We start from the raw sequence: 25,647 nt of genomic DNA on the forward strand, positions 1-25,647 counted from the left end.
TTTACAAAAAAAACACACCACTAATTGTTGTAAAGTACATGTTTAAACACTGTGGCAAATGTATGATGCATTTAAACATACGTACAAAAATAGAGATTGAACATCCTGCTTATGGCTTGATAGGACAAACACATGCAGCTCTAGATATAAAGAATAATGTAGAGGCCATTACTTTTACTCTCTCTTAATTTGTATGTTCTTACAGCCAGTTCAGTTTGAATATAAGGTTAATATAAAAATAAGATAATATGCATAATATTTTACACAGCCAAATAGACATAAAAGACTAGGATCTCTTTCTCTTTAGCCATGCCAGACATCCTAATAAGAGTAAAACAATACTGTGAGCAAACAGTGCTCTACTATGAGCTGCTGGGACCCCAAGTATCTTAGCTATTATTAAAGTTTAAAACAGTGAAAATGGGGAATAGTTTTCAATTGTGTTATGAACTTAAAGCAAAAGTCCTCTGTGACCAAACAGCTGTCAAGATCATAACAACATAAACCTCAGACCTAAGCCCTGCCTCTTTTTGCTCTGCTCCAATTACAAGAACCATGTGCCATACCCCCCCCCAGGAAAAAAATGAAATCAGTTAAACACAGTGACATCTGCTTTCTTAAGCTGGGTGTTTTTATTTGTTGTCTCTGAACGGCAAGACATAATTTAGAAGAAGAAAGCAACAGCTTACATCCCAGAAGGGCGATATACCTGGCAGTGCCATGAAATATGACGAGTCGTTCTCTGTCACTGTGCATAGATTAAACCTTTGAGCCCTGACAAAAATGAGGTACATACATAACTTTTAGATTTTGTATACCATTACCACCAGTGTCTTCTCCCATTTTGTTGGCAGTCAAGTGACTTAGCCTCGGTTCCATCTTTTTGCCTCGCTTATAAGAGATCATGATCAATTCCTCCTATCATCATCCAACATCGATGATATACTGTAGTCCATATTATCAGCCCATACTGGCTTACACAAAGAAATGTAATGCCAAGATAAGATAGTCTAATCCTTTCATCGTCCCACAACGGGGAAGTTTACAGTGTGACAGCATCAAAGTGGATAGTGCAACATTACAATACAGGGCATATAAAAATAAGTAAGTAAACAAGTGTATCCTAAAAAATGTGTACAGAGCTAATAAGATACGTGAACAATGTATTGTAAATAAGCAACAGACAACATAGGCCCTACTACAGCAGCCGCATCTACAAAACCACTCTTGCCATGGAAGAGAACTAATAAGCTGCTTTTAATAGTTTACATATTGCAAAATATAATACAAAAATATTGAAAAATTGATCCAAATGTGACCCCTCAGAAAGTCCCATGGATGAATTAAGAGAAACAACTCAAAACGATTACCAAATAGGCTTTACCAACACCAGACCAGGGCATTCCTAAAGCCATTTTTCCGAATTGGAGCACAGCAGTAAAGCTGTGATCTAGTTTTGTATTTCACTTTTGTCTTTAAATTTAACCGGGGCATATTGACATTCTGATTCCATCTTCACATTTCTTGGCTTCACTTCCTCATATATGTTCCCCATCTCCAGTGCATTGTTCATAAAATCTGCGCGCAGTTCTCCCTCTTTGCACTTCTCCCTGCAACCTGACAGATCCATGTCCCCAGAACCTTCTTCCTCCTTCCTCTTGTTCTTGCTCCTCCAGGTAACAGTAGTATAAATAACATCTTTACTTTCCTCGGTCCTCATCTCTAAGCTTTTATTTTCTTCTTCTGGGTTGTTTGGGCCAGAGCTAGGCAAGTTGATGCAGTTTGGCTCAGACAAGTTGGCAGGTTGGACAACATTTGCCTGTCTCAGCTCAGTGGAGTTGGCATAAATGTTCTCATCTGTTGTGTTGGGTATCTAAAATGACAGAGGAAAAGTTGGTGGTACAAATACTCTGCCTGTGTGGTTAAATTACAGTAGGTAGGAAGTACCTCATTTCCTTCTCCACTTGGTAGAAGTTGGCTCATAGCAACTGTGCTGGTGTTTCCTGAGCACTGACTCTTAAGCAGATTGTTCTGAGTCTTCTGAGCCCTGAAAAATAAAGTAGAATATTTAACCTACATGGGTTTACTTTATACATCTTTATAATCCCATGGCTCATTTATTAATTAACAGGGTGACACCATTGATCACAAAGAAGGTAAAAATAGGAGAACCTCAAAGATTGAGATTGACCTCTAACTCTGACAGTCTAAAACAACTATTGACTTGATTTTAAAGAGTCAGGTCAAAGTGACTATGGAATATGGTGTGACGGACACCAAACCCTATATTTGCCACCAATGATGGCAGTAATAATTTCCCAAATCAAATGATGTGGCAATTTGATTATAGTAACTTGGATATGACCTTGATCCAATCATTTAACTATAAATCGGTCAATAATGTTAAGACTTAAATTAGAGGACCAAAACACTGCATAGTGTCAGTATTTGCACTCAAAGAGTAAAACAAAAATTGTGTTCAAGCTACTTGAACAAAACTTTTGTAGGGTCATTCTCTTTATTTTTGTGTGCTGTGATGTTACCTACCTGATAACAAACAGCAGAGCACATATTAGCGCTAGTAGTGTAACTGTTGTGGGGAAGAAGATTAAAAACAGCAGATATCCTGAAACATACAAAGGACAATCGAGGAGAAGAATTAGCATATAGCTATTTCAGACAATAGATAATTCTTCAGGTAAGACTTTAGACATACTGTATAAAGAATTTATCTTGGTGAGTTTTTTCATGTCATATCACTACTTACTCAATTGTAGCACTTTCTTATTAGTATTAAGTAAATACGAGTAAAAAGTGTTTAGTGAGCAGCTTATCAGTAACACAAATATCTAGATAAAAGACAAACCTCGTGTTTCTGTAGATTCAAGGCTGTAGATATAGAATCGCTGTGTAGCAGATCCCAGAGAGTTGGAGCTGCGGCAGAGCAACGTCAAATGGTCCCTCAGCTGTGGTTGATTCACGACAATGACGCTCAGACCTGTGTCATTTCTAGTCCCGTTTCTAGTCATATATGTTTTTGCAGACTTGTCAGAGTGATTGACAGGTAACTCCTTCAAATACCAATGTAAAGATGGAGGGGGATTTCCTGAAGTCTCACAGGAACATTTGACCTGGGCCGCAGTTTGGGTGCAAACAGAAGAGGGCAGGATATTTGGAGCAACTGTAATGAATGTAGATAACAAAGAGTTAAAAATCAAATAAAGTCATGTTCAATCAGGTTTGCATAATTGAGAGATATTTTTTAGAGCTATAACTAAATAATTGGGGACAAGTTGTAAGTGAAGATTGTCTGAGAATGTCAATTTTTTTTCTGTACCTGTCCAGGGAAAAATGTATTGTTTGCTGTTTTAACCCAGAGTTATGTTTAATGAGTAATGTTTACATATATTTGTAAGGTTGTCAGGTAATATCTTTATGACAGATTAGGGCCTGTGATGACAAAGACTGTATTGGGCAAAATTATTTGATTGATAATAAACAATAAATAGTTCCAAAAATGATGCCAGCATTGACTGGGAATGGGTCAAAAATGATTGAGAAAGAGTCATTGTACAGACTGAGAAAGATCAAGGAGGTCATTCACATCACACACAAGAAGACCAAACTTGAACAGGGGCGGCCATGGTTATGATTGTCTAGAAGATTGTCCATTTTGATGGCAGAGTTATATGGATGGATACAATGTTTATAGTAAATGTCTAAAATAATGTTGCAAATAAGCAAATCAAATTTAAAAGCTTTTCTCAAATGTATTGATCATTTTTTATTGATCTAAAGAAATAAAATAAATGATACATACACTGAACGTCTATTTGACTAATGTTCGATTGCCCGGCTCCCAAATCGTTTTCGGCCTTGCAGAAAAAAGCACCAATGTCTTTAGAAGCTTTAATTTTAAAATCACGTCCAGTCCCAACAAACGTCTCCCGGCCTCCGTCAGCTCTGTACCAGGTGTAGTTCTTTACACCTGGGTTGGCACTACTGCTGCATGTCAGAGTCACAAAGCTGCCTTCTTGTACTAGAACAGAGGGACTGACTGAAACTGTTGTCCCTTTGGGTGAATCTGAAAAATTAGTAATACAACATTATTATTCATTGTAGGGTGTCCCAGGCGATATGCTTATGGCTCAATTAACACTATGCAAGACTTCTACAAATATTGCTCTGTGTTTTTGAAGATGTATCCATATTTAGAGCACACTATGTGGATTGTCTTCTCCGACTGTTGCCTCTCTTATCTCTTGGGCTGCAATGAACTATTTTGATAATTGATTAATCTGTTATTTCTACGATTAATCGATTATTATTCGGATAAAAAGATACATTTTATCATTATATTCAAAACATAAAATATTATAACTTGTTTTCCTGTACAATGCAATGTTAATATAGCAATTATGTAACTCAGTTAATATCTTGTTGATTTACTCAATAATTTCACATGAAAAAGAAACTCCATACTCCAGACTCTGTCCGACCGAATTTCAGCTAATTAGCGAGAGATTTGTGTCGGTTCTGACGGACAAACACAAGATTACGGGTTAATTTAAACACAACATGACGGACAGAAATCGGCAGTTTTCTTTCCATTTTGTGGTTTAGTGAAGCGGGGCATTAGCTTTATCAAGAATTAGGGTTAAACTAGCATTACCAGTGGCGTTCGCTTATTATAAGCTTTACTACCACGGTTTACTGTCCTCCGCTGCTTTATCAGCGGCCCGGCTGTGGGCCCATCACAGAATGGAGAGGAGAGAAAATAGACGGAATATCAGTCCATTACGTTTGTTTTTAAATGAACGTTAGAAACCGTAATTGTGCGTTTGTCCGTGTAAACGCTCACTAATCTACCGGATGCAGACACATCATCAGCACTGCACAACAAACGGATACTCCTCATTAAAAAATAATGAATGTTTATCCCAAAGAAGACCAGAGACGGCGTTACTTCCTGTATTTCATCACGTGAGCTACACAAGCCGCGGAATTGGCTGGCTGCCCCCAGTGACGTTTTCACAGCGCATGCAGTGCATCATAACAAAGACCCAACTAATGGATGATGAAATTTGTTGCCAACTATTTTAATCATCAATTTTAATCGATTGCTTGTTGCAGCCCCACTTATCTTCCGTGTGTGTGGGACTCTTTAAACTAGGGCTGTCACGATAACTGCATGACCGCAATACCTCAGTTATGTGATGCCAACCGCAGGATGGACCCAGTTACCGTCGTCACCGCTATTTTTTAATATCATAGACCCAGTGATGTGTCCAGGTATGCACCTGCGTCTCTGACTCATTAAAATCTAAAAGGACGCAGTAAACTCACTATCCATGTGTCCAAGAGAAGCACCTTATCTTTCCCATACAGAACGATACAGTATGAACAACAAACTCGTTTCAAAAATCACAGTTATCAGTAAAAGAAACCTGTCCGTCAGAGCATTGCTGTTTCAACCCTCGGCGCATGTAATTGGTACAGACGAGCCAGTGTCGAGCCAACAACAACTAGTCAGTCACTACGGATTTCCACCGTTTCCAGCGCTCATGCTGTGCTCACTCATGTTGACGATGTTTCACCATCTGGTGGACACGCTGTAGTGAAAAAAAACAAAACATACTCCTGCAGCGGGCTGGGGCGGCGGTTAACCGCCGAACCGCAAGGGGCATTAGTGTTTCACCGCGGTTTGATAAATACAGTATTGTGACAGCCCTACTTTTAACACAGTATTTCAGAATCAGGGTTTATTGCCAAGTAGGTTTACACATACAAGGAGATTGTTTGGGTGATTTTGGTGCAGAAAGAAAAAATCACTTGAATAGGTGTGGTTTATCTGGACATGGCAATGCCCGCTTAGGCGAGTGACCTGACCATCAGAGGGAAGCATGATTCCCTTTGATGGTCGGCGCGGGAAAAAAGTTGTAAAATAGTTCAATTAATAACAAGATTTGCTATGATTAATTTCATCATTTTTCCCCACCCATAATAATTGGTTTGTGTTACATTGTCATAATATCTATATTGTGATGAAGGCAAATTAAGTTTACTGACAACCTCTTTTTGACGTGCATCTGAAAACCCCCCAGCTTTTCTAAAAGTTAAGTATAAATCTAGAGTATTTAAAGTTGAAATAGTGAAAGGAAAAGAAGACCGCTTGAAATGATACATACACTGAACGTCTATTTGTGTGTTGTTCGATCGTCCAGCTCCAAGATCATTTTCAGCCTTGCAGAAAAAAGCACCGCTGTCTTTAGAAGCTTTAATGTTGAAAACACGTCCAGTCCCAACAAACGTCTCCCGGCCTCCGTCAGCTCCGTACCAGGTGTAGTTCTTTACAGCTGGGTTGGCACCGCTGCTGCATGTCAGAGTCACATTTTGGTCTTCTTGTACGGGACCAGAGGGACGGACTGAAACTGTGGTTCCTTTGGGTGAAACTGAAAAATTACAAATGATTCCTTGTATTATTTAAAAGTAAAAAGTAATCAGACACGTGGAATGAAATGACATTAACCATGTTTTTATCTGGGCATCAAGGCATCAGAAATGTAACAGTCTGGAGGGTACAATTCTTTACTATCTAGTTTTGTTTCTGAGGCATATTTGAACGTATTAAAATGGTTGACAAATATGTTTCTGTTGCATCAAAGGACCAATTGTTTTATCCCTCATTCAAAGCAAGTCGAGAGATGAATTATAAAATGAACTTACATGAAATATCAGCTGTGATACTGGTCTTTACAGATGACTCAGTGCTGCCATCTTGTTTTTTATAGACAGCAGTACAGGAGATTTCCTGTTTGTGATGGAGGTGTGATGCATTGAATTTCACCACAGAGGTCTTGATTTTGGTTTTGTCCTGATTCTCTCGCAGTGCCTCCTGACCTTCACCCAGGCCGGGGGTCCATGTCAGAGTTGGAGAAAGGGACAGACAGGGAGCTCGAGCCGAGCACGTCAGAGTCACTGAGGTTCCCTCCTTCACCTTCAGTGTGGAAGGATTCAGAGTCGGTCTGGGTGGATTATCTGGTGTGAAGGTAAACAAACTCTTTTATCATTTAAGGGGTGTTTTTGCAGGAAGCAATTGATGCAAAACAAAGTTATAAACAAACTACTACATGGAAAGTGAATAACTGAAATGTAAATTAAGGACTCTGAAACTTACCTGTGAATGTAATGCTCAAGGTTCTTTTACTAAAGTCATATTTCAGGCCATTGTTACAGTGCAGTCTGAAGTAATAGTTATTGCTGGGAGGAGGTTGCATGTTATTCAGGGTTGTGGTGCAGTCTTTTTTCAATAAGTCACCTGTCAACGTTCCTGTTATTTGACTTTGTTGTGGAGCTCTGCTATTAAACACGGCCCTGTTAACATCTTTCCATAATGCTATACATGTGCTATCTAAGTTTGATTGATGTTCATCTGGTATGTCAAAGGAGCAGGGGATGGTCACACAGGATCCCCTCAGAACCTCTATAGTCTGTGGTACAGTGACCTCAAACTGTCCACACAGGGCACCTGAAACACAACAAACAAATCATTGAATAAGAAGAAGTGGGTACTACTGAAGACTGATGAGAAATTACATGAGCAACAGTTTTTCTAGATGTTTGAATCACAAATAACCATTTTAAACATCAAAAGATAAAGTTCACACACAAAACACATTTTGCCTCTCAGCGGTCTATTCGCTGCAGCATGTCTTGAATTTTTGACTAGTACTGCGAAGTTCTAGTTTTGAAAAAGTGATATGATTTTATAAAATTGCATGACATTATTTTGCCATATGCAAACGAACAACTCACCTTGCAGCAGACAGCCAATGAGAAGGAGAGTGAGAGCTGCAGCCATCTTTGTGTGTCAGAAAAGGCAGAAAGTCTGGAGATTACACGTACCGATTTATGTTTAGTAAAATTCATTCTAAATGAACTCAGATTTTAATAATAAGGTCATTTAAGGCCATTATTGAATGCCATATTTTCAAATGTTCTAAAGTTGGTCATTGCTACAACACGCTGCTTTTGTTAACAAGATGAAGAAGATGTCATGATGATAAAAAGGTAAAACAGGAAGCTATGCTGCACGCATCTTTTATCGATTCATTTTCTATTTTCCTGCAAAGCTTTAATCTGTTTTAGGCAACTTGTATATTAGACATAAAAAATGTAAAAAAGCACAACTGAATGACAGCTTTAGATTGTCAAAGACTTCTGGTATCTGATGACATTACACTTACACAGTTGTCAAACACTGGAGCAGAAAGTTTGCCAACTTTCACAAAGTAAAGATATTTTTTTCTCAGCGTAAATACAACTTAGACCTAATATTCACTTTTTTATAATCTTGTATGACATAAAAATGGATTATTAATTATGTTTCAAACAAAAGCCAGATAACTTACGTTTTCGGCAGGTCTTTTGAGCAGAGGGGTGAAAGATGTTTAGTGAAGTGAAGTTCCTTAAAATTCGTGCTGCTTTTTCAGACAGCCTGCAGCAACTGACGTGAAATGAGGATGTTACAATAGTGGACATGGGTGTTACAATAAATGTACAGTACTCATCTGAAATGTTTTTCCGTGCCACATCAGTTCTGATCCTACTTTAACTTCACAAATACTCTTTGTTTCAATGTTCCTCATCTTTGGACCTTAAATTAATTTCACAGGAATCAATGAACCTTTATTCATACTGGAGAGATCATTGAGGGGAAACCCTCATTCACAATGATATCGAGTTAATTACAGAAACAATTAAAGTGACAAACAACAAAGCATTTGAAGAACCAGACGACAACGACTACCGGGAAACATCTCTGGTAACTTGGCAGATAATCATCAAGGCACTGAGTTGATCTTGACCTTAGAGCCACACAGATATGGGAGACGGGTGTCAATACTCATTTTAAATGGGGAAATTGACTGAAAACCGATATGGGGGCCAAAATAGTGCATTTTTGAGCACGTCTAACAATGGACCTTTCCTCTTCAGATCATGCCTCTATTATGCAGTATGATGAAAAGGTGTTCAGAGTGCTGCTTTCTTTAACAAATAAGAGTATTTATTAACATTACTATTTACTGTCAACCAATCCAATCCACTTTATTTATATAGCACATTTTAAAAACAACAAGGTTACCAAAGTGCTGCACAACAGATAAAAACAGTAAGTAAGTAAAATTCAAATGTTGAAATAAATATATAAAAAGTAAAAGATTAAAAAAACACAATAAAATAAAAGCATATAAAAACACTAAAATATACATAAAACACAAAACAACAACCAATGATTTAGAAACAATAAAAGACAAACAGAGACCACACAACTCTCATGCTGGATTAAAAGCCAAGGAATAAAAATGCGTTTTAAGATGAGATTTAAAAGTATCTAAAGTGGGGGCAATTTTGATGTGGGTGGGTAGCTCATTCCACAATTTAGGAACTACCACTGAAAAAGCACGGTCACCCCTGGTCTTATGTCTGCTCTTTGGGATGACAAGACGCAGCTGATCAGCGGACCGCAATGCTCTTGAGGGGGTGTAGGTGTGTATGAGGTCTGTGATGTACTGAGGCGCCCGACCATTTAATTTGCAATTAAAATAAAAAAATGGACAGGGAGCCAGTGGAGGGAGGCGAGAACGGGGGTAATGTGTTCATGCTTGCGCGTTCCTGTTAAAAGACGAGCAGCCGCGTTTTGGACTAACTGTAAGCGAGCGAGGGAGGCCTGGTTGATGCCAGTGTAAAGTGCATTACAGTAGTCCAAACGGGTCGAGATAAAAGCATGAATCAAGCACTGAAAATCATTAAAAGATACAACAGATTTAATTTTAGATAAAAGCCTCAGATGATAAAAACTTGTTTTAACCACCGAGTTTATCTGTTTATCAAGTTTAAAATCACTGTCCATGTTGACGTCGAGGTTTGTGACTATGGGTTTTACATATGACTGCAGGGAGCCCAGGTCTATAGGAGGGACATCACAGCCTCGACTGGGTCCAAACACCATGACCTCAGTTTTGTCTTCATTTAACTTTAAAAAATGAAAAGCCATCCATGCCTTGATGTCCTTTAGACACTCTAGTAGGGGTATCAGGGAGCTCTTATCATTTCTCTTAAGCGGCAGGTAGATTTGGGAGTCGTCCGCATAAAAATGGTAAGAGATGCCATGTTTTTTAAAAATTAAACCAAGGGGGAGCATGTAACAACCAGTTGTAGGGCGCACCACAGTCTGTGATGCTCTTCTACATGTGCTGCAGATGGTACTGAGAGTTTGTAAACTGGAGTTGGGGCACTATCTGCTGCACAAACTATGTGATGACAAAGCATTGTTTGCAATATGTGCTCTGTACAGAAAAAGTCATTATATTGGTGTATGTCGAGATAAGATACACACAGATACGGATTTATATGTAATATGTGGGTTGAGCGCTAGTTGACACAGTTTTTTTTGTCTTTAAACTGTACTCTTGAGACTGTCCCATAGACTATAGAAAAAGATGGACGACATGACAGCTCCCTAAAAGTGAAGCCAAACCCTCTCTATCGCCCCCTGCTGACTGGCTGCAGTATAGGTCATAAAGCCCGCCTCCTCCATGTTAACAGATGGGACACGAGTCAAACTGTAAAATCAAAATAGGCGTCAAATACAATTTTCTCAAACATGGTTTCTGTCATTATAGTTAGTTGCTGATTGATGTCAAAGGGTTCATTTTTCTGATAAATTTATTTTTAATGAGTTATTTGATGCTGTAAAAAGGATGATTGACAGCTCTGTTGACAAATACGACTCCTGCAGCCCATCTGTTCTGAATTAGCAGAGTAGAGGAGGAACGGCGAGAGGAGACGTAACTAAAACAATCACTACAGTCATTGAAGTTTCCATATCTGCGAACGTCTGCTTCAGACCAACACAAAGAAGCTGTTCTGTTGTTAAATATGTCAACATGCGGGATCCTTGCTGTTTTCTCGGTAAGTTATGTTTGTGTTTTGGTTAGCGGAAGTGGCTAGGGTCGTCCATCTATATATTCAGTCATTGGACTGTCCTCTTTGGTGCAGTGCCATGTTAATCTTGTTCTCTTTGAAAGGCTTCATGACAAAGACATGTTTATATCCTCATTGAAAATCTGCTTTATGTTCTAAATAAAACACGCACATCTTGACCGGTCGAGCTTTAATACCTACAAACGTGACACAGACACCACCTAAAAAAGGTTTCTTTAGCATCAATAGTTTGTCTCTGATGAAGTTTAAACCAGACTTGAGCATCAGAGGCTTCATTGGGAAAGTACTTACTTACAATCGATATGTAGTTATCCATGTTTTATGTTGAACACACTCACATCACAAAGTGATTATTTAAGCTAATGCAGAAAGAGCAGAGTGAGAGAGCATGAACTTTTGTTTGAATGATCATTTTTGACGTGGGCCAATGACATCATACTCTGGAGATCTGTCTCTGTGATCCATCCGCATGTAGGTTCCATCGCCCTGCTCCTGTGGCTTCACATTCTTTCTTTGTTTCCTTTAGAGAAAATATAAAATGATAAAAAAAGATACTTATATTTACACCAAATATCTTGATCAGCGCAGATTTCATACAAAAAGCAACCCAGTGTAATAACATACCAGAGGTACACCATGCAGAATGTTAAGATGATGTTCCACGTGAGACACACACCAGTAACAGCCAGGACCAGAACTCCACCGTAGGGGCCAAAAAGTTGTTCAGGACCTGTCATAACAAATACAATAATATTCTTATCATATCCCTGTTCTAGTGTTATACTAATGCAACATTGAGTCAGCTACAAATTAGCAGCAAATGCCCATTTTGCCACAAGTTGTAAATAATTCAGTCCGGACAAATAAAACAGCGTTTTAATCTTGTGTTAAATTCCAACCCCTTAAGTCCTTACTGAAGCCATTCACTTTTTCATTAACAAGTACGCTATAGCATTGTGGAAAATTAATAATTCAAATGGATGACTTTTATTTTTAGAATGAGGTCGAATTAATTTTATTATAAAAAAAGAACCTCCATCTTTGGGGACCGATTACACTGACGCTGCTTATGATAGGTTTTTACAATTATGAGTGTGGCAGTAGAAATAATTTCCAGGCCTTTTCTTATTCAGGATTTTAAACAAAAGAAAATATCACATTTGCCATTACTTATTAAATAAGTTAATAAATGTTTCCAGAAATCCAGAAGATTTCACACTTATTAACAAAACTTGCTGAGGTGGAGCAATCTAGAAACTGAAAGAAGAGAAGAGGCTTAAACAACTTTGAATCAGAAAACTTTATATTCCGATTTGTTTCCTGTTTTGACGTGTTGCATATTGTAGGTTGGAAAGGGTTAACTAGTAGGTTGAAAAGTGTCTCATGATGATAGCTCAGGGTGCACCACAGAAATCTTGAATTCCCAAACATAGTGGCTTCAAACTTCTGAATAAAGCAGTTAGTGAAAAAGTCTCTCACTTTGTTAATCAGTGCACTGAATAAATCTAAAGACCTATCAGGTTTTATACAACTTTGTGTCGTGCATTTCATACATACACTGAACGTCTATTTGTGTGTTGTTCGATCGTCCAGCTCCAAGATCATTTTCAGCCTTGCAGAAAAAAGGGCCGCTGACTTGAGAAGCTTTCATCTTAAAAACACGTCCAGTCCCAACAAACGTCTCCCGGCCTCCGTCAGCTCTGTACCAGGTGTAGTTCTTTACAGCTGGGTTGGCACTGCTGCTGCATGTCAGAGTCACAATGCTGCCTTCTTGTACGGGACCAGAGGGACGGACTGAAACTGTGGTCCCTTTGGGTGAATCTGAAAAATGAGTTATACAACATGAATATGAATCGTAGGGCGTCGCAGACGATATGCTTATCTACCAGTTTGATACTATCCAATACTTGGTTGATGATTCAATGTGTTTGTTCTCTGCCCTGTGTATGTATAGGTGTGTTTCAGCAGGGCAGAGCAATGCACACTTTGGTGAGCGCCCTGACCATTACAGGGAAGCATTTTCTCTTTTACCCAGGGACGCTGCGTCCACTGTGAAACCAAAATACATTGTTGATGTATTATTTTACCCCAAACGATGACCTTCTCCTTAAACTGACCAAGTAGTTTTGGTGCCTTAATTTAACCAAACTGTTACTCGCAAAGACCCCTGTGTGAAATACTGTGTTTAAGGGAGTCCAGTATTTACATATCACACCCAGTCTGAGTCAAAAATCAGAATGCACAGATGTGATGGCCTGAGTAGCAACATGGGAGATGATTTTACAACACATGCAAAAAAATATTGAGTGAAAAAATGAAGTGAATCTATTTTTTTCCCCCAATCCTAATAAATGGTACTTGTTACAATGAGGGCTGTGACGGTCCTGAATTTCTCTGAGGTGAAACACTAACGCCCCTGTGTGGTTCGGTGGTTAACTGCGGCCGTCTGTATTTCTATTGTTGTTATCATTCCTCTGTTTTTGGGACATTTCTGGACGTCAATCGCAGGGCAGTGGTCTGGAGCTCAGCCAACAGTCCGTAGGTCGAGACTAAATGAAAAGGTTGCGCCAAGGTGACATGGCTGTCTCTCTGCTCTGCTCTCTGTCTGTCTGCAACAGACACTATGGTAACTTCTACATCTTTATGAGACGTGAAAGGGACTTCACAATATTTCTCTAATATTTCTGTTTCGCCGCTTTATTTACATTAACGATGCTTGCTCTCTTATCTTCCTGTCTATGTCGCTCTACCACAGCTGCTCTCCCTCTTTTGCTCCCGGCAGCTTTAGGTTGAAAATCTGACTGTAGATGTGTTTTTTTTTAAAGCTTCAGTACCTTTCTGTACTATCGAAAGTAAAATGACGTAGAGCAAAACTGTACACACGGGATCTCGTCTGCGGTTACCGTCACAGCCGTAGTTACAGTGTCTGTTGTAAGTGATTATATCTACATTGTTAAGACAGATTAAGTTTACTGACAACCTTTTTTGCAGTGCATCTGAAAAAACGGCTTTTCTAAATGTCCAGTATTAATCTAGAATATTTAAAGTTGAGGGGGCAACTCATAGTGAGATGGATTTATTTTAACAGATGTTGCACAGAAATGTCTGGGTAAGACTGTTAGTGAAAGGAACATGAAACCGCTTGAAATGATACATACACTGAACGTCTATTTGTGTGTTGTTCGATTGCCCGGCTCCCAAATCATTTTCAGCCTTGCAGAAAAAAGCACCGCTGTCTTTAGAAGCTTTAATGTCAAAATCACGTCCAGTCCCAATTAACGTCTCCCGGCCTCCGTCAGTTCCGTACCAGGTGAACCAGCGCCCCCTATCTAGTTTTGTTTCTGAGGCATATTTGAACGTATCAAAATGGTTGACAAATATGTTTCTGTTGCATCAAAGGACCAATTGTTTTATCCCTCATTCAAAGCAAGTCGAGAGATGAATTATAAAATGAACTTACATGAAATATCAGCTGTGATACTGGTCTTTACAGATGACTCAGTGCTGCCATCTTGTTTTTTATAGACAGCAGTACAGGAGATTTCCTGTTTGTGATGGAGGTGTGATGCAGTGAATTTCACCACAGAGGTCTTGATTTTGGTTTTGTCCTGATTCTCTCGCAGTGTCTCCTGACCTTCACCCAGGCCGGGGGTCCATGTCAGAGTTGGAGAAAGGGACAGACAGGGAGCTCGAGCCGAGCACGTCAGAGTCACTGAGGTTCCCTCCTTCACCTTCAGTGTGGAAGGATTCAGAGTCGGTCTGGGTGGATTATCTGGTGTGAAGGTAAACAAACTCTTTTATTATTTAAGGGGTGTTTTGCAGGAAGCAATTGATGCAAAACAATGTTATAAACAAACTACTACATGGAAAGTGAATAACTGAAATGTAAATTAAGGACTCTGAAACTTACCTGTGAATGTAATGCTCAAGGTTCTATAATCAAAGTTATATTTCAGCCTATTTCCACACTGCAGTCTGAAGTAATAGTTATTGCTGTCATGAGGTTGCATGTTATTCAGGGTTGTGGTGCAGTCTTTTTTCATTAAGTCACCTGTCAATGTTCCTGTTATTTGACTTTGTTGTGGAGCGCTGCTATCAAACACGAACATGTTACCATCTTTCCATAATGCTATACATGTGCTATCTAAGTTTGATTGATGTTCATCTCTTATGTCAAAGGAGCAGGGGATGGTCACACAGGATCCCCTCAGAACCTCTATAGTCTGTGGTATAGTGACCTCAAACTGTCCACACAGGGCACCTGAAACACAACAAACAAATCATTGAATAAGAAGAAGTGGGTACTACTGAAGACTGATGAGAAATTACATGAGCAACAGTTTTTCTAGATGTTTGAATCACAAATAACCATTTTAAACATCAAAAGATAAAGTTCACACACAAAACACATTTTGCCTCTCAGCGGTCTATTCGCTGCAGCATGTCTTGAATTTTTGACTAGTACTGCGAAGTTCTAGTTTTGAAAAAGTGATATGATTTTATAAAATTGCATGACATTATTTTGCCATATGCAAACGAACAACTCACCTTGCAGCAGACAGCCAATGAGAAGGAGAGTGAGAGCTGCAGCCATCTTTGTGTGTCAGAAAAGGCAGAAAGTCTGGAGATTACACGTACCGATTTATGTTTAGTAAAATTCATTCTAAATGAACTCAGATTTTAATAATAAGGTCATTTAAGGCCATTATTGAATGCCATATTTTCAAATGTTCTAAAGTTGGTCATTGCTACAACACGCTGCTTTTGTTAACAAGATGAAGAAGATGTGGTGATGATAAAAAGGTAAAACAGGAAGCTATGCTGCACGCATCTTTTATCAATTCATTTTCTATTTTCCTACAAAGCTTTAATCTGTTTTAGGCAACTTGTATATTAGACATAAAAAATGTGAAAAAGCACAACTGAACGACAGCTTTAGATTGTCAAAGACTTCTGGTATCTGATGACATTACACTTACACAGTTGTCAAACACTGGAGCAGAAAGTTTGCCAACTTTCACAAAGTAAAGATATTTTTTTCTCAGCGTAAATACAACTTAGACCTAATATTCACTTTTTTATAATCTTGTATGACATAAAAATGGATTATTAATTATGTTTCAAACAAAAGCCAGATAACTTACGTTTTTGGCAGGTCTTTTGAGCAGAGGGGTGAAAGATGTTTAGTGAAGTGACGTTCCTTAAAATTCGTGCTGCTTTTTCAGACAGCCTGCAGCAACTGACGTGAAATGAGGATGTTACAATAGCGGACATGGGTATTGCAATAAATGTACAGTACTCATCTGAAATGTTTTTCCGTGCCACATCAGTTCTGATCCTACTTTAACTTCACAAATATTCTTTGTTTCAATGTTCCTCATCTTTGGACCTTAAATTAATTATAATATTTGTAATATCAACTTGGTAATAGAAATGTCTTCAAATGATTATAACTTAAACATCTATGATGCACCTTTATTGTCAAAGGAATTTACACTGTTTAATTTGAATACATGAACATAACGATTTAATATGACAATAAAAACCATCAATTTCACAGGAATCAATGAACCTTTATTCATACTGGAGAGATCATTGAGGGGAAACCCTCATTCACAATGATATCGAGTTAATTACAGAAACAATTAAAGTGACAAACAACAAAGCATTTGAAGAACCAGACGACAACGACTACCGGGAAACATCTCTGGTAACTTGGCAGATAATCATCAAGGCACTGAGTTGATCTTGACCTTAGAGCCACACAGATATGGGAGACGGGTGCCAATACTCATTTTAAATGGGGAAATTGACTGAAAACCGATATGGGGGCCAAAATAGTGCATTTTTGAGCACGTCTAACAATGGACCTTTCCTCTTCAGATCATGCCTCTATTATGCAGTATGATGAAAAGGTGTTCAGAGTGCTGCTTTCTTTAACAAATAAGAGTATTTATTAACATTACTATTTACTGTCAACCAATCCAATCCAATCCACTTTATTTATATAGCACATTTTAAAAACAACAAGGTTACCAAAGTGCTGCACAACAGATAAAAACAGTAAGTAAGTAAAATTCAAATGTTGAAATAAATATATAAAAAGTAAAAGATTAAAAGAACACAATAAAATAAAAGCATATAAAAACACTAAAATATACATAAAACACAAAACAACAACCAATGATTTAGAAACAATAAAAGACAAACAGAGACCACACAACTCTCATGCTGGATTAAAAGCCAAGGAATAAAAATGCGTTTTAAGATGAGATTTAAAAGTATCTAAAGTGGGGGCAATTTTGATGTGGGTGGGTAGCTCATTCCACAATTTAGGAGCTACCACTGAAAAAGCACGGTCACCCCTGGTCTTATGTCTGCTCTTTGGGATGACAAGACGCAGCTGATCAGCGGACCTCAATGCTCTTGAGAGGGTGTAGGTGTGTATGAGGTCTGTGATGTACTGAGGCGCCCGACCATTTAATTTGCAATTAAAATAAAAAAATGGACAGGGAGCCAGTGGAGGGAGGCGAGAACGGGGGTAATGTGTTCATGCTTGCGCGTTCCTGTTAAAAGACGAGCAGCCGCGTTTTGGACTAACTGTAAGCGAGCGAGGGAGGCCTGGTTGATGCCAGTGTAAAGTGCATTACAGTAGTCCAAACGGGTTGAGATAAAAGCATGAATCAAGCACTCAAAATCATTAAAAGATACAACAGATTTAATTTTAGATAAAAGCCTCAGATGATAAAAACTTGTTTTAACCACCGAGTTTATCTGTTTATCAAGTTTAAAATCACTGTCCATGTTGACGTCGAGGTTTGTGACTATGGGTTTTACATATGACTGCAGGGAGCCCAGGTCTATAGGAGGGACATCACAGCCTCGACTGGGTCCAAACACCATGACCTCAGTTTTGTCTTCATTTAACTTTAAAAAATGAAAAGCCATCCATGCCTTGATGTCCTTTAGACACTCTAGTAGGGGTATCAGGGAGCTCTTATCATTTCTCTTAAGCGGCAGGTAGATTTGGGAGTCGTCCGCATAAAAATGGTAAGAGATGCCATGTTTTTTAAAAATTAAACCAAGGGGGAGCATGTAACAACCAGTTGTAGGGCGCACCACAGTCTGTGATGCTCTTCTACATGTGCTGCAGACGGTACAGAGAGTTTGTAAACTGGAGTTGGGGCACTATCTGCTGCACAAACTATGTGATGACAAAGCATTGTTTGCAATATGTGCTCTGTACAGAAAAAGTCATTATATTGGTGTATGTCGAGATAAGATACACACAGATACGGATTTATATGTAATATGTGGGTTGAGCACTAGTTGACAGTTTTTTTTGTCTTTAAACTGTACTCTTGAGACTGTCCCATAGACTACATAAAAAGATGGACGACATGACAGCTCCCTAAAAGTGAAGCGAAACCCTCTCTATCGCCCCCTGCTGACTGGCTGCAGTATAGGTCATAAAGCCCGCCTCCTCCATGTTAACAGATGGGACACGAGTCAAACTGTAAAATCAAAATACACGTCAAATACAATTTTCTCAAACATGGTTTCTGTCATTATAGTTAGTTGCTGATTGGTGTCAAAGGGTTCATTTTTCTGATAAGTTTATTTTTAATGAGTTATTTGATGCTGTAAAAAGGATGATTGACAGCTCTGTTGACAAATACGACTCCTGCAGCCCATCTGTTCTGAATTAGCAGAGTAGAGGAGGAACGGCGAGAGGAGACGTAACTAAAACAATCACTACAGTCATTGAAGTTTCCATATCTGCGAACGTCTGCTTCAGACCAACACAAAGAAGCTGTTCTGTTGTTAAATATGTCAACATGCGGGATCCTTGCTGTTTTTTCGGTTATGTTATGTTTGTGTTTTGGTTAGCGGAAGTGGCTAGGGCGGCTCCACCCGCCGATCTCTGCTGCGCAGACTCTGGCTCCAAATGACGTCACCATCGTAAGATGGCAGCGCCTATCACAGGGGCTATTTTGGCATCACTTTCGTACAGTGAGAGCAGATGGAGACGCGTCGTCCATCTATATATTCAGTCATTGGACTGTCCTCTTTGGTGCAGTGCCATGTTAATCTTGTTCTCTTTGAAAGGCTTCATGACAAAGACATGTTTATATCCTCATTTAAAATCTGCTTTATGTTCTAAATAAAACACGCACATCTTGACCGGTCGAGCTTTAATACCTACAAACGTGACACAGACACCACCTAAAAAAGGTTTCTTTAGCATCAATAGTTTGTCTCTGATGAAGTTTAAACCAGACTTGAGCATCAGAGGCTTCATTGGGAAAGTACTTACTTACAATCGATATGTAGTTATCCATGTTTTATGTTGAACACACTCACATCACAAAGTGATTATTTAAGCTAATGCAGAAAGAGCAGAGTGAGAGAGCATGAACTTTTGTTTGAATGATCATTTTTGACGTGGGCCAATGACATCATACTCTGGAGATCTGTCTCTGTGATCCATCGACATGTAGGTTCCATCGCCCTGCTCCTGTGGCTTCACATTCTTTCTTTGTTTCCTTTAGAGAAAGTATAAAATGATAAAAAAAGATACTTATATTTACACCAAATATCTTGATCAGCGCAGATTTCATACAAAAAGCAACCCAGTGTAATAACATACCAGAGGTACACCATGCAGAATGTTAAGATGATGTTCCACGTGAGAGACACACCAGTTAAAGCCAGGACCAGAACTCCACCGTAGGGGCCAAAAAGTTGTTCAGGATCTGTCATAACAAATACAATAATATTCTTATCATATCCCTGTTTTAGTGTTATACTAATGCAACATTGACTCAGCTACAAATTAGCAGCAAATGCCCATTTTGCCACAAGTTGTAAATAATTCAGTCCGGACAAATAAAACAACGTTTTAATCTTGTGTTAAATTCCAACCCCTTAAGTCCTTACTGAAGCCATTCACTTTTTCATTAACAAGTACGCTATAGCATTGTGGAAAATTAATAATTCAAATGGATGACATTTATTTTTAGAATGAGGTCGAATTAATTTTATTATAAAAAAAGAACCTCCATCTTTGGGGACTGATTACACTGACGCTGCTTATGATAGGTGTTTACAATTATGAGTGTGGCAGTAGAAATAATTTCCAGGCCTTTTCTTATTCAGGATTTTAAACAAAAGAAAATATCACATTTGCCATTACTTATTAAATAAGTTAATAAATGTTTCCAGAAATCCAGAAGATTTCACACTTATTAACAAAACTTGCTGAGGTGGAGCAATCTAGAAACTGAAAGAAGAGAAGAGGCTTAAACAACTTTGAATCAGAAAACTTTATATTCCGATTTGTTTCCTGTTTTGACGTGTTGCATATTGTAGGTTGGAAAGGGTTAACTAGTAGGTTGAAAAGTGTCTCATGATGATAGCTCAGGGTGCACCACAGAAATCTTGAATTCCCAAACATAGTGGCTTCAAACTTCTGAATAAAGCAGTTAGTGAAAAAGTCTCTTACTTTGTTAATCAGTGCACTGAATAAATCTAAAGACCTATCAGGTTTTATACAACTTAGTGTCGTGCATTTCATACATACACTGAACGTCTATTTGTGTGTTGTTCGATCGTCCAGCTCCAAGATCATTTTCAGCCTTGCAGAAAAAAGGGCCGCTGACTTGAGAAGCTTTCATCTTAAAAACACGTCCAGTCCCAACAAACGTCTCCCGGCCTCCGTCAGCTCCGTACCAGGTGTAGTTCTTTACAGCTGGGTTGGCACTGCTGCTGCATGTCAGAGTCACAATGCTGCCTTCTTGTACGGGACCAGAGGGACGGACTGAAACTGTGGTCCCTTTGGGTGAATCTGAAAAATTAGTTATACAACATGAATATGAATCGTAGGGCGTCGCAGACGATATGCTTATCTACCAGTTTGATACTATCCAATACTTGGTTGATGATTCAATGTGTTTGTTCTCTGCCCTGTGTATGTATAGGTGTGTTTCAGCAGGGCAGAGCAATGCACACTTTGGTGAGCGCCCTGACCATCACAGGGAAGCATTTTCTCTTTTACCCAGGGACGCTGCGTCCACTGTGAAACCAAAATACATTGTTGATGTATTATTTTACCCCAAACGATGATCTTCTCCTTAAACTGACCAAGTAGTTTTGGTGCCTTAATTTAACCAAACTGTTACTCGCAAAGATCCCTGTGTGAAATACTGTGTTTAAGGGAGTCCAGTATTTACATATCACACCCAGTCTGAGTCAAAAATCAGAATGCACAGATGTGATGGCCTGAGTAGCAACACGTGAGATGATTTTACAACACATGCAAAAAAATATTGAGTGAAAAAATGAAGTGAATCTATTTTTTCCCCCAATCCTAATAAATGGCACTTGTTACAATGAGGGCTGTGACGGTCCTGAATTTCTCTGAGGTGAAACACTAACGCCCCTGTGTGGTTCGGTGGTTAACTGCGGCCGTCTGTATTTCTATTGTTGTTATCATTCCTCTGTTTTTGGGACATTTCTGGACGTCAATCGCAGGGCAGTGGTCTGGAGCTCAGCCAACAGTCCGTAGGTCGAGACTAAATGAAAACGTGGCGCCAAGGTGACATGGCTGTCTCTCTGCTCTGCTCTCTGTCTGTCTGCAACAGACACTATGGTAACTTCTACATCTTTATGAGACGTGAAAGGGACTTCACAATATTTCTCTAATATTTCTGTTTCGCCGCTTTATTTACATTAACGATGCTTGCTCTCTTATCTTCCTGTCTATGTCGCTCTACCACAGCTGCTCTCCCTCTTTTGCTCCCGGCAGCTTTAGGTTGAAAATCTGACTGTAGATGTGTTTTTTTTTAAAGCTTCAGTACCTTTCTGTACTATCGAAAGTAAAATGACGTAGAGCAAAACTGTACACACGGGATCTGGTCTGCGGTTACCGTCACAGCCGTAGTTACAGTGTCTGTTGTAAGTGATTATATCTACATTGTTAAGACAGATTAAGTTAACTGACAACCTTTTTTGCAGTGCATCTGAAAAAACGGCTTTTCTAAATGTCCAGTTTTAATCTAGAATATTTAAAGTTGAGGGGGCAACTCATATTGAGATGGATTTATTTTAACAGATGTTGCACAGAAATGTCTGGGTAAGACTGTTAGTGAAAGGAACATGAAACCGCTTGAAATGATACATACACTGAACATCTATTTGTGTGTTGTTCGATCGTCCAGCTCCAAGATCATTTTCAGCCTTGCAGAAAAAAGCACCGCTGACTTGAGAAGCTTTAATTTTGAAATCACGTCCAGTCCCAACAAACGTCTCCCGGCCTCCGTCAGCTCCGTACCAGGTGTAGTTCTTTACAGCTGGGTTGGCACTGCTGCTGCATGTCAGAGTCACATTTTGGTCTTCTTGTACGGGACCAGAGGGACGGACTGAAACTGTGGTTCCTTTGGGTGAAACTGAAAATTACAAATGATTCCTTGTATTATTTAAAAGTAAAAAGTAATCAGACACGTGGAATGAAATGACATTAACCATGTTTTTATCTGGGCATCAAGGCATCAGAAATGTAACAGTCTGGAGGGTACAATTCTTTACTATCTAGTTTTGTTTCTGAGGCATATTTGAACGTATCAAAATGGTTGACAAATATGTTTCTGTTGCATCAAAGGACCAATTGTTTTATCCCTCATTCAAAGCAAGTCGAGAGATGAATTATAAAATGAACTTACATGAAATATCAGCTGTGATACTGGTCTTTACAGATGACTCAGTGCTGCCATCTTGTTTTTTATAGACAGCAGTACAGGAGATTTCCTGTTTGTGATGGAGGTGTGATGCAGTGAATTTCACCACAGAGGTCTTGATTTTGGTTTTGTCCTGATTCTCTCGCAGTGTCTCCTGACCTTCACCCAGGCCGGGGGTCCATGTCAGAGTTGGAGAAAGGGACAGACAGGGAGCTCGACCCGAGCACGTCAGAGTCACTGAGGTTCCCTCCTTCACCTTCAGTGTGGAAGGATTCAGAGTCGGTCTGGGTGGATTATCTGGTGTGAAGGTAAACAAACTCTTTTATTATTTAAGAGGTGTTTTTGCAGGAAGCAATTGATGCAAAACAAAGTTATAAACAAACTAGTACATGTAAAGTGAATAACTGAAATGTAAATTAAGGACTCTGAAACTTACCTGTGAATGTAATGCTCAAGGTTCTATAACTAAAGGTATATTTCAGCGCATTGTTACACTGCAGTTTGAAGTAATAGTTATTGCTGGGATGAGGTTGCATGTTATTCAGGGTTGTGGTGCAGTCTTTTTTCAATAAGTCACCTGTCAACGTTCCTGTTATTTGACTTTGTTGTGGAGTGCTGCTGTCAAACACGAACATGTTACCATCTTTCCATAATGCTATACATGTGCTATCTAAGTTTGATTGATGTATATCTGGTATGTCAAAGGAGCAGGGGATGGTCACACAGGATCCCCTCAGAACCTCTATAGTCTGTGGTACAGTGACCTCAAACTCTCCACACAGGGCACCTGAAACACAACAAACAAATCATTGAATAAGAAGAAGTGGGTACTACTGAAGACTGATGAGAAATTACATGAGCAACAGTTTTTCTAGATGTTTGAATCACAAATAACCATTTTAAACATCAAAAGATAAAGTTCACACACAAAACACATTTTGCCTCTCAGCGGTCTATTCGCTGCAGCATGTCTTGAATTTTTGACTAGTACTGCGAAGTTCTAGTTTTGAAAAAGTGATATGATTTTATAAAATTGCATGACATTATTTTGCCATATGCAAACGAACAACTCACCTTGCAGCAGACAGCCAATGAGAAGGAGAGTGAGAGCTGCAGCCATCTTTGTGTGTCAGAAAAGGCAGAAAGTCTGGAGATTACACGTACCGATTTATGTTTAGTAAAATTCATTCTAAATGAACTCAGATTTTAATAATAAGGTCATTTAAGGCCATTATTGAATGCCATATTTTCAAATGTTCTAAAGTTGGTCATTGCTACAACACGCTGCTTTTGTTAACAAGATGAAGAAGATGTGATGATGATAAAAAGGTAAAACAGGAAGCTATGCTGCACGCATCTTTTATCAATTCATTTTCTATTTTCCTGCAAAGCTTTAATCTGTTTTAGGCAACTTGTATATTAGACATAAAAAATGTAAAAAAGCACAACTGAATGACAGCTTTAGATTGTCAAAGACTTCTGGTATCTGATGACATTACACTTACACAGTTGTCAAACACTGGAGCAGAAAGTTTGCCAACTTTCACAAAGTAAAGATATTTTTTTCTCAGCGTAAATACAACTTAGACCTAATATTCACTTTTTTATAATCTTGTATGACATAAAAATGGATTATTAATTATGTTTCAAACAAAAGCCAGATAACTTACGTTTTTGGCAGGTCTTTTGAGCAGAGGGGTGAAAGATGTTTAGTGAAGTGACGTTCCTTAAAATTCGTGCTGCTTTTTCAGACAGCCTGCAGCAACTGACTTGAAATGAGGATGTCACAATAGCGGACATGGTTGTTGCAATAAATGTACAGTACTCATCTGAAATGTTTTTCCGTGCCACATCAGTTCTGATCCTACTTTAACTTCACAAATATTCTTTGTTTCAATGTTCCTCATCTTTGGACCTTAAAATCAATTTCACAGGAATCAATGAACCTTTATTCATACTGGAGAGATCATTGAGGGGAAACCCTCATTCACAATGATATCGAGTTAATTACAGAAACAATTAAAGTGACAAACAACAAAGCATTTGAAGAACCAGACGACAACGACTACCGGGAAACATCTCTGGTAACTTGGCAGATAATCATCAAGGCACTGAGTTGATCTTGACCTTAGAGCCACACAGATATGGGAGACGGGTGTCAATACTCATTTTAAATGGGGAAATTGACTGAAAACCGATATGGGGGCCAAAATAGTGCATTTTTGAGCACGTCTAACAATGGACCTTTCCTCTTCAGATCATGCCTCTATTATGCAGTATGATGAAAAGGTGTTCAGAGTGCTGCTTTCTTCAACAAATAAGAGTATTTATTAACATTATTATTTACTGTCAACCAATCCAATCCACTTTATTTATATAGCACATTTTAAAAACAACAAGGTTACCAAAGTGCTGCACAACAGATAAAAACAGTAAGTAAGTAAAATTCAAATGTTAAAATAAATATATAAAAAGTAAAAGATTAAAAAACCTCAATAAAATAAAAGCATATAAAAACACTAAAATATACATAAAACACAAAACAACAACCAATGATTTAGAAACAATAAAAGACAAACAGAGACCACACAACTCTCATGCTGGATTAAAAGCCAAGGAATAAAAATGCGTTTTAAGACGAGATTTAAAAGTATCTAAAGTGGGGGCAATTTTGATGTGGGTGGGTAGCTCATTCCACAATTTAGGAGCTACCACTGAAAAAGCACGGTCACCCCTGGTCTTATGTCTGCTCTTTGGGATGACAAGACGCAGCTGATCAGCGGACCTCAATGCTCTTGAGAGGGTGTAGGTGTGTATGAGGTCTGTGATGTACTGAGGCGCCCGACCATTTAATTTGCAATTAAAATAAAAAAATGGACAGGGAGCCAGTGGAGGGAGGCGAGAA

At 38.8% G+C, this 25,647-nt stretch overlaps 2 protein-coding genes across 2 annotated transcripts in view; both read right to left on the reverse strand.

The window, feature by feature from the left end:
- Window positions 1-570: 570 nt before the first annotated feature.
- On the reverse strand, window positions 571-24,453 carry LOC138584210 (B-cell receptor CD22-like). Its single transcript, XM_069656386.1, has 15 exons — window positions 24,413-24,453; window positions 23,817-23,889; window positions 23,179-23,529; window positions 22,728-23,039; window positions 22,191-22,454; window positions 20,591-20,854; window positions 19,726-19,763; window positions 15,556-15,601; window positions 14,918-15,268; window positions 14,468-14,779; window positions 12,565-12,828; window positions 2,867-3,181; window positions 2,548-2,626; window positions 1,948-2,047; window positions 571-1,873 (listed from the first exon to the last, which is right to left on the reverse strand). Exons 2-15 carry the CDS (start codon window positions 23,860-23,862, stop codon window positions 1,451-1,453), a joined length of 3,165 nt encoding a protein of 1,054 aa, XP_069512487.1. The 5' UTR covers window positions 23,863-23,889; window positions 24,413-24,453; the 3' UTR covers window positions 571-1,450.
- Window positions 24,454-24,845: 392 nt separating this feature from the next.
- The window catches only part of LOC138584212 (B-cell receptor CD22-like), a 36,090-nt gene continuing 35,288 nt past the window's right edge, over window positions 24,846-25,647 (reverse strand). The window contains exon 11 of the mRNA XM_069656387.1: window positions 24,846-24,869. Coding sequence (XP_069512488.1) covers window positions 24,846-24,869 — 24 coding nt within the window. The remainder of the gene's footprint in view (window positions 24,870-25,647) is intronic.

This window comes from Semicossyphus pulcher, unplaced genomic scaffold (genome assembly GCF_022749685.1).
Source record: "Semicossyphus pulcher isolate SPU_LCO1_2020_fin unplaced genomic scaffold, fSemPul1.0.p SCAF_9, whole genome shotgun sequence".
Taxonomy (NCBI): Eukaryota; Metazoa; Chordata; class Actinopteri; order Labriformes; family Labridae; genus Semicossyphus; species Semicossyphus pulcher.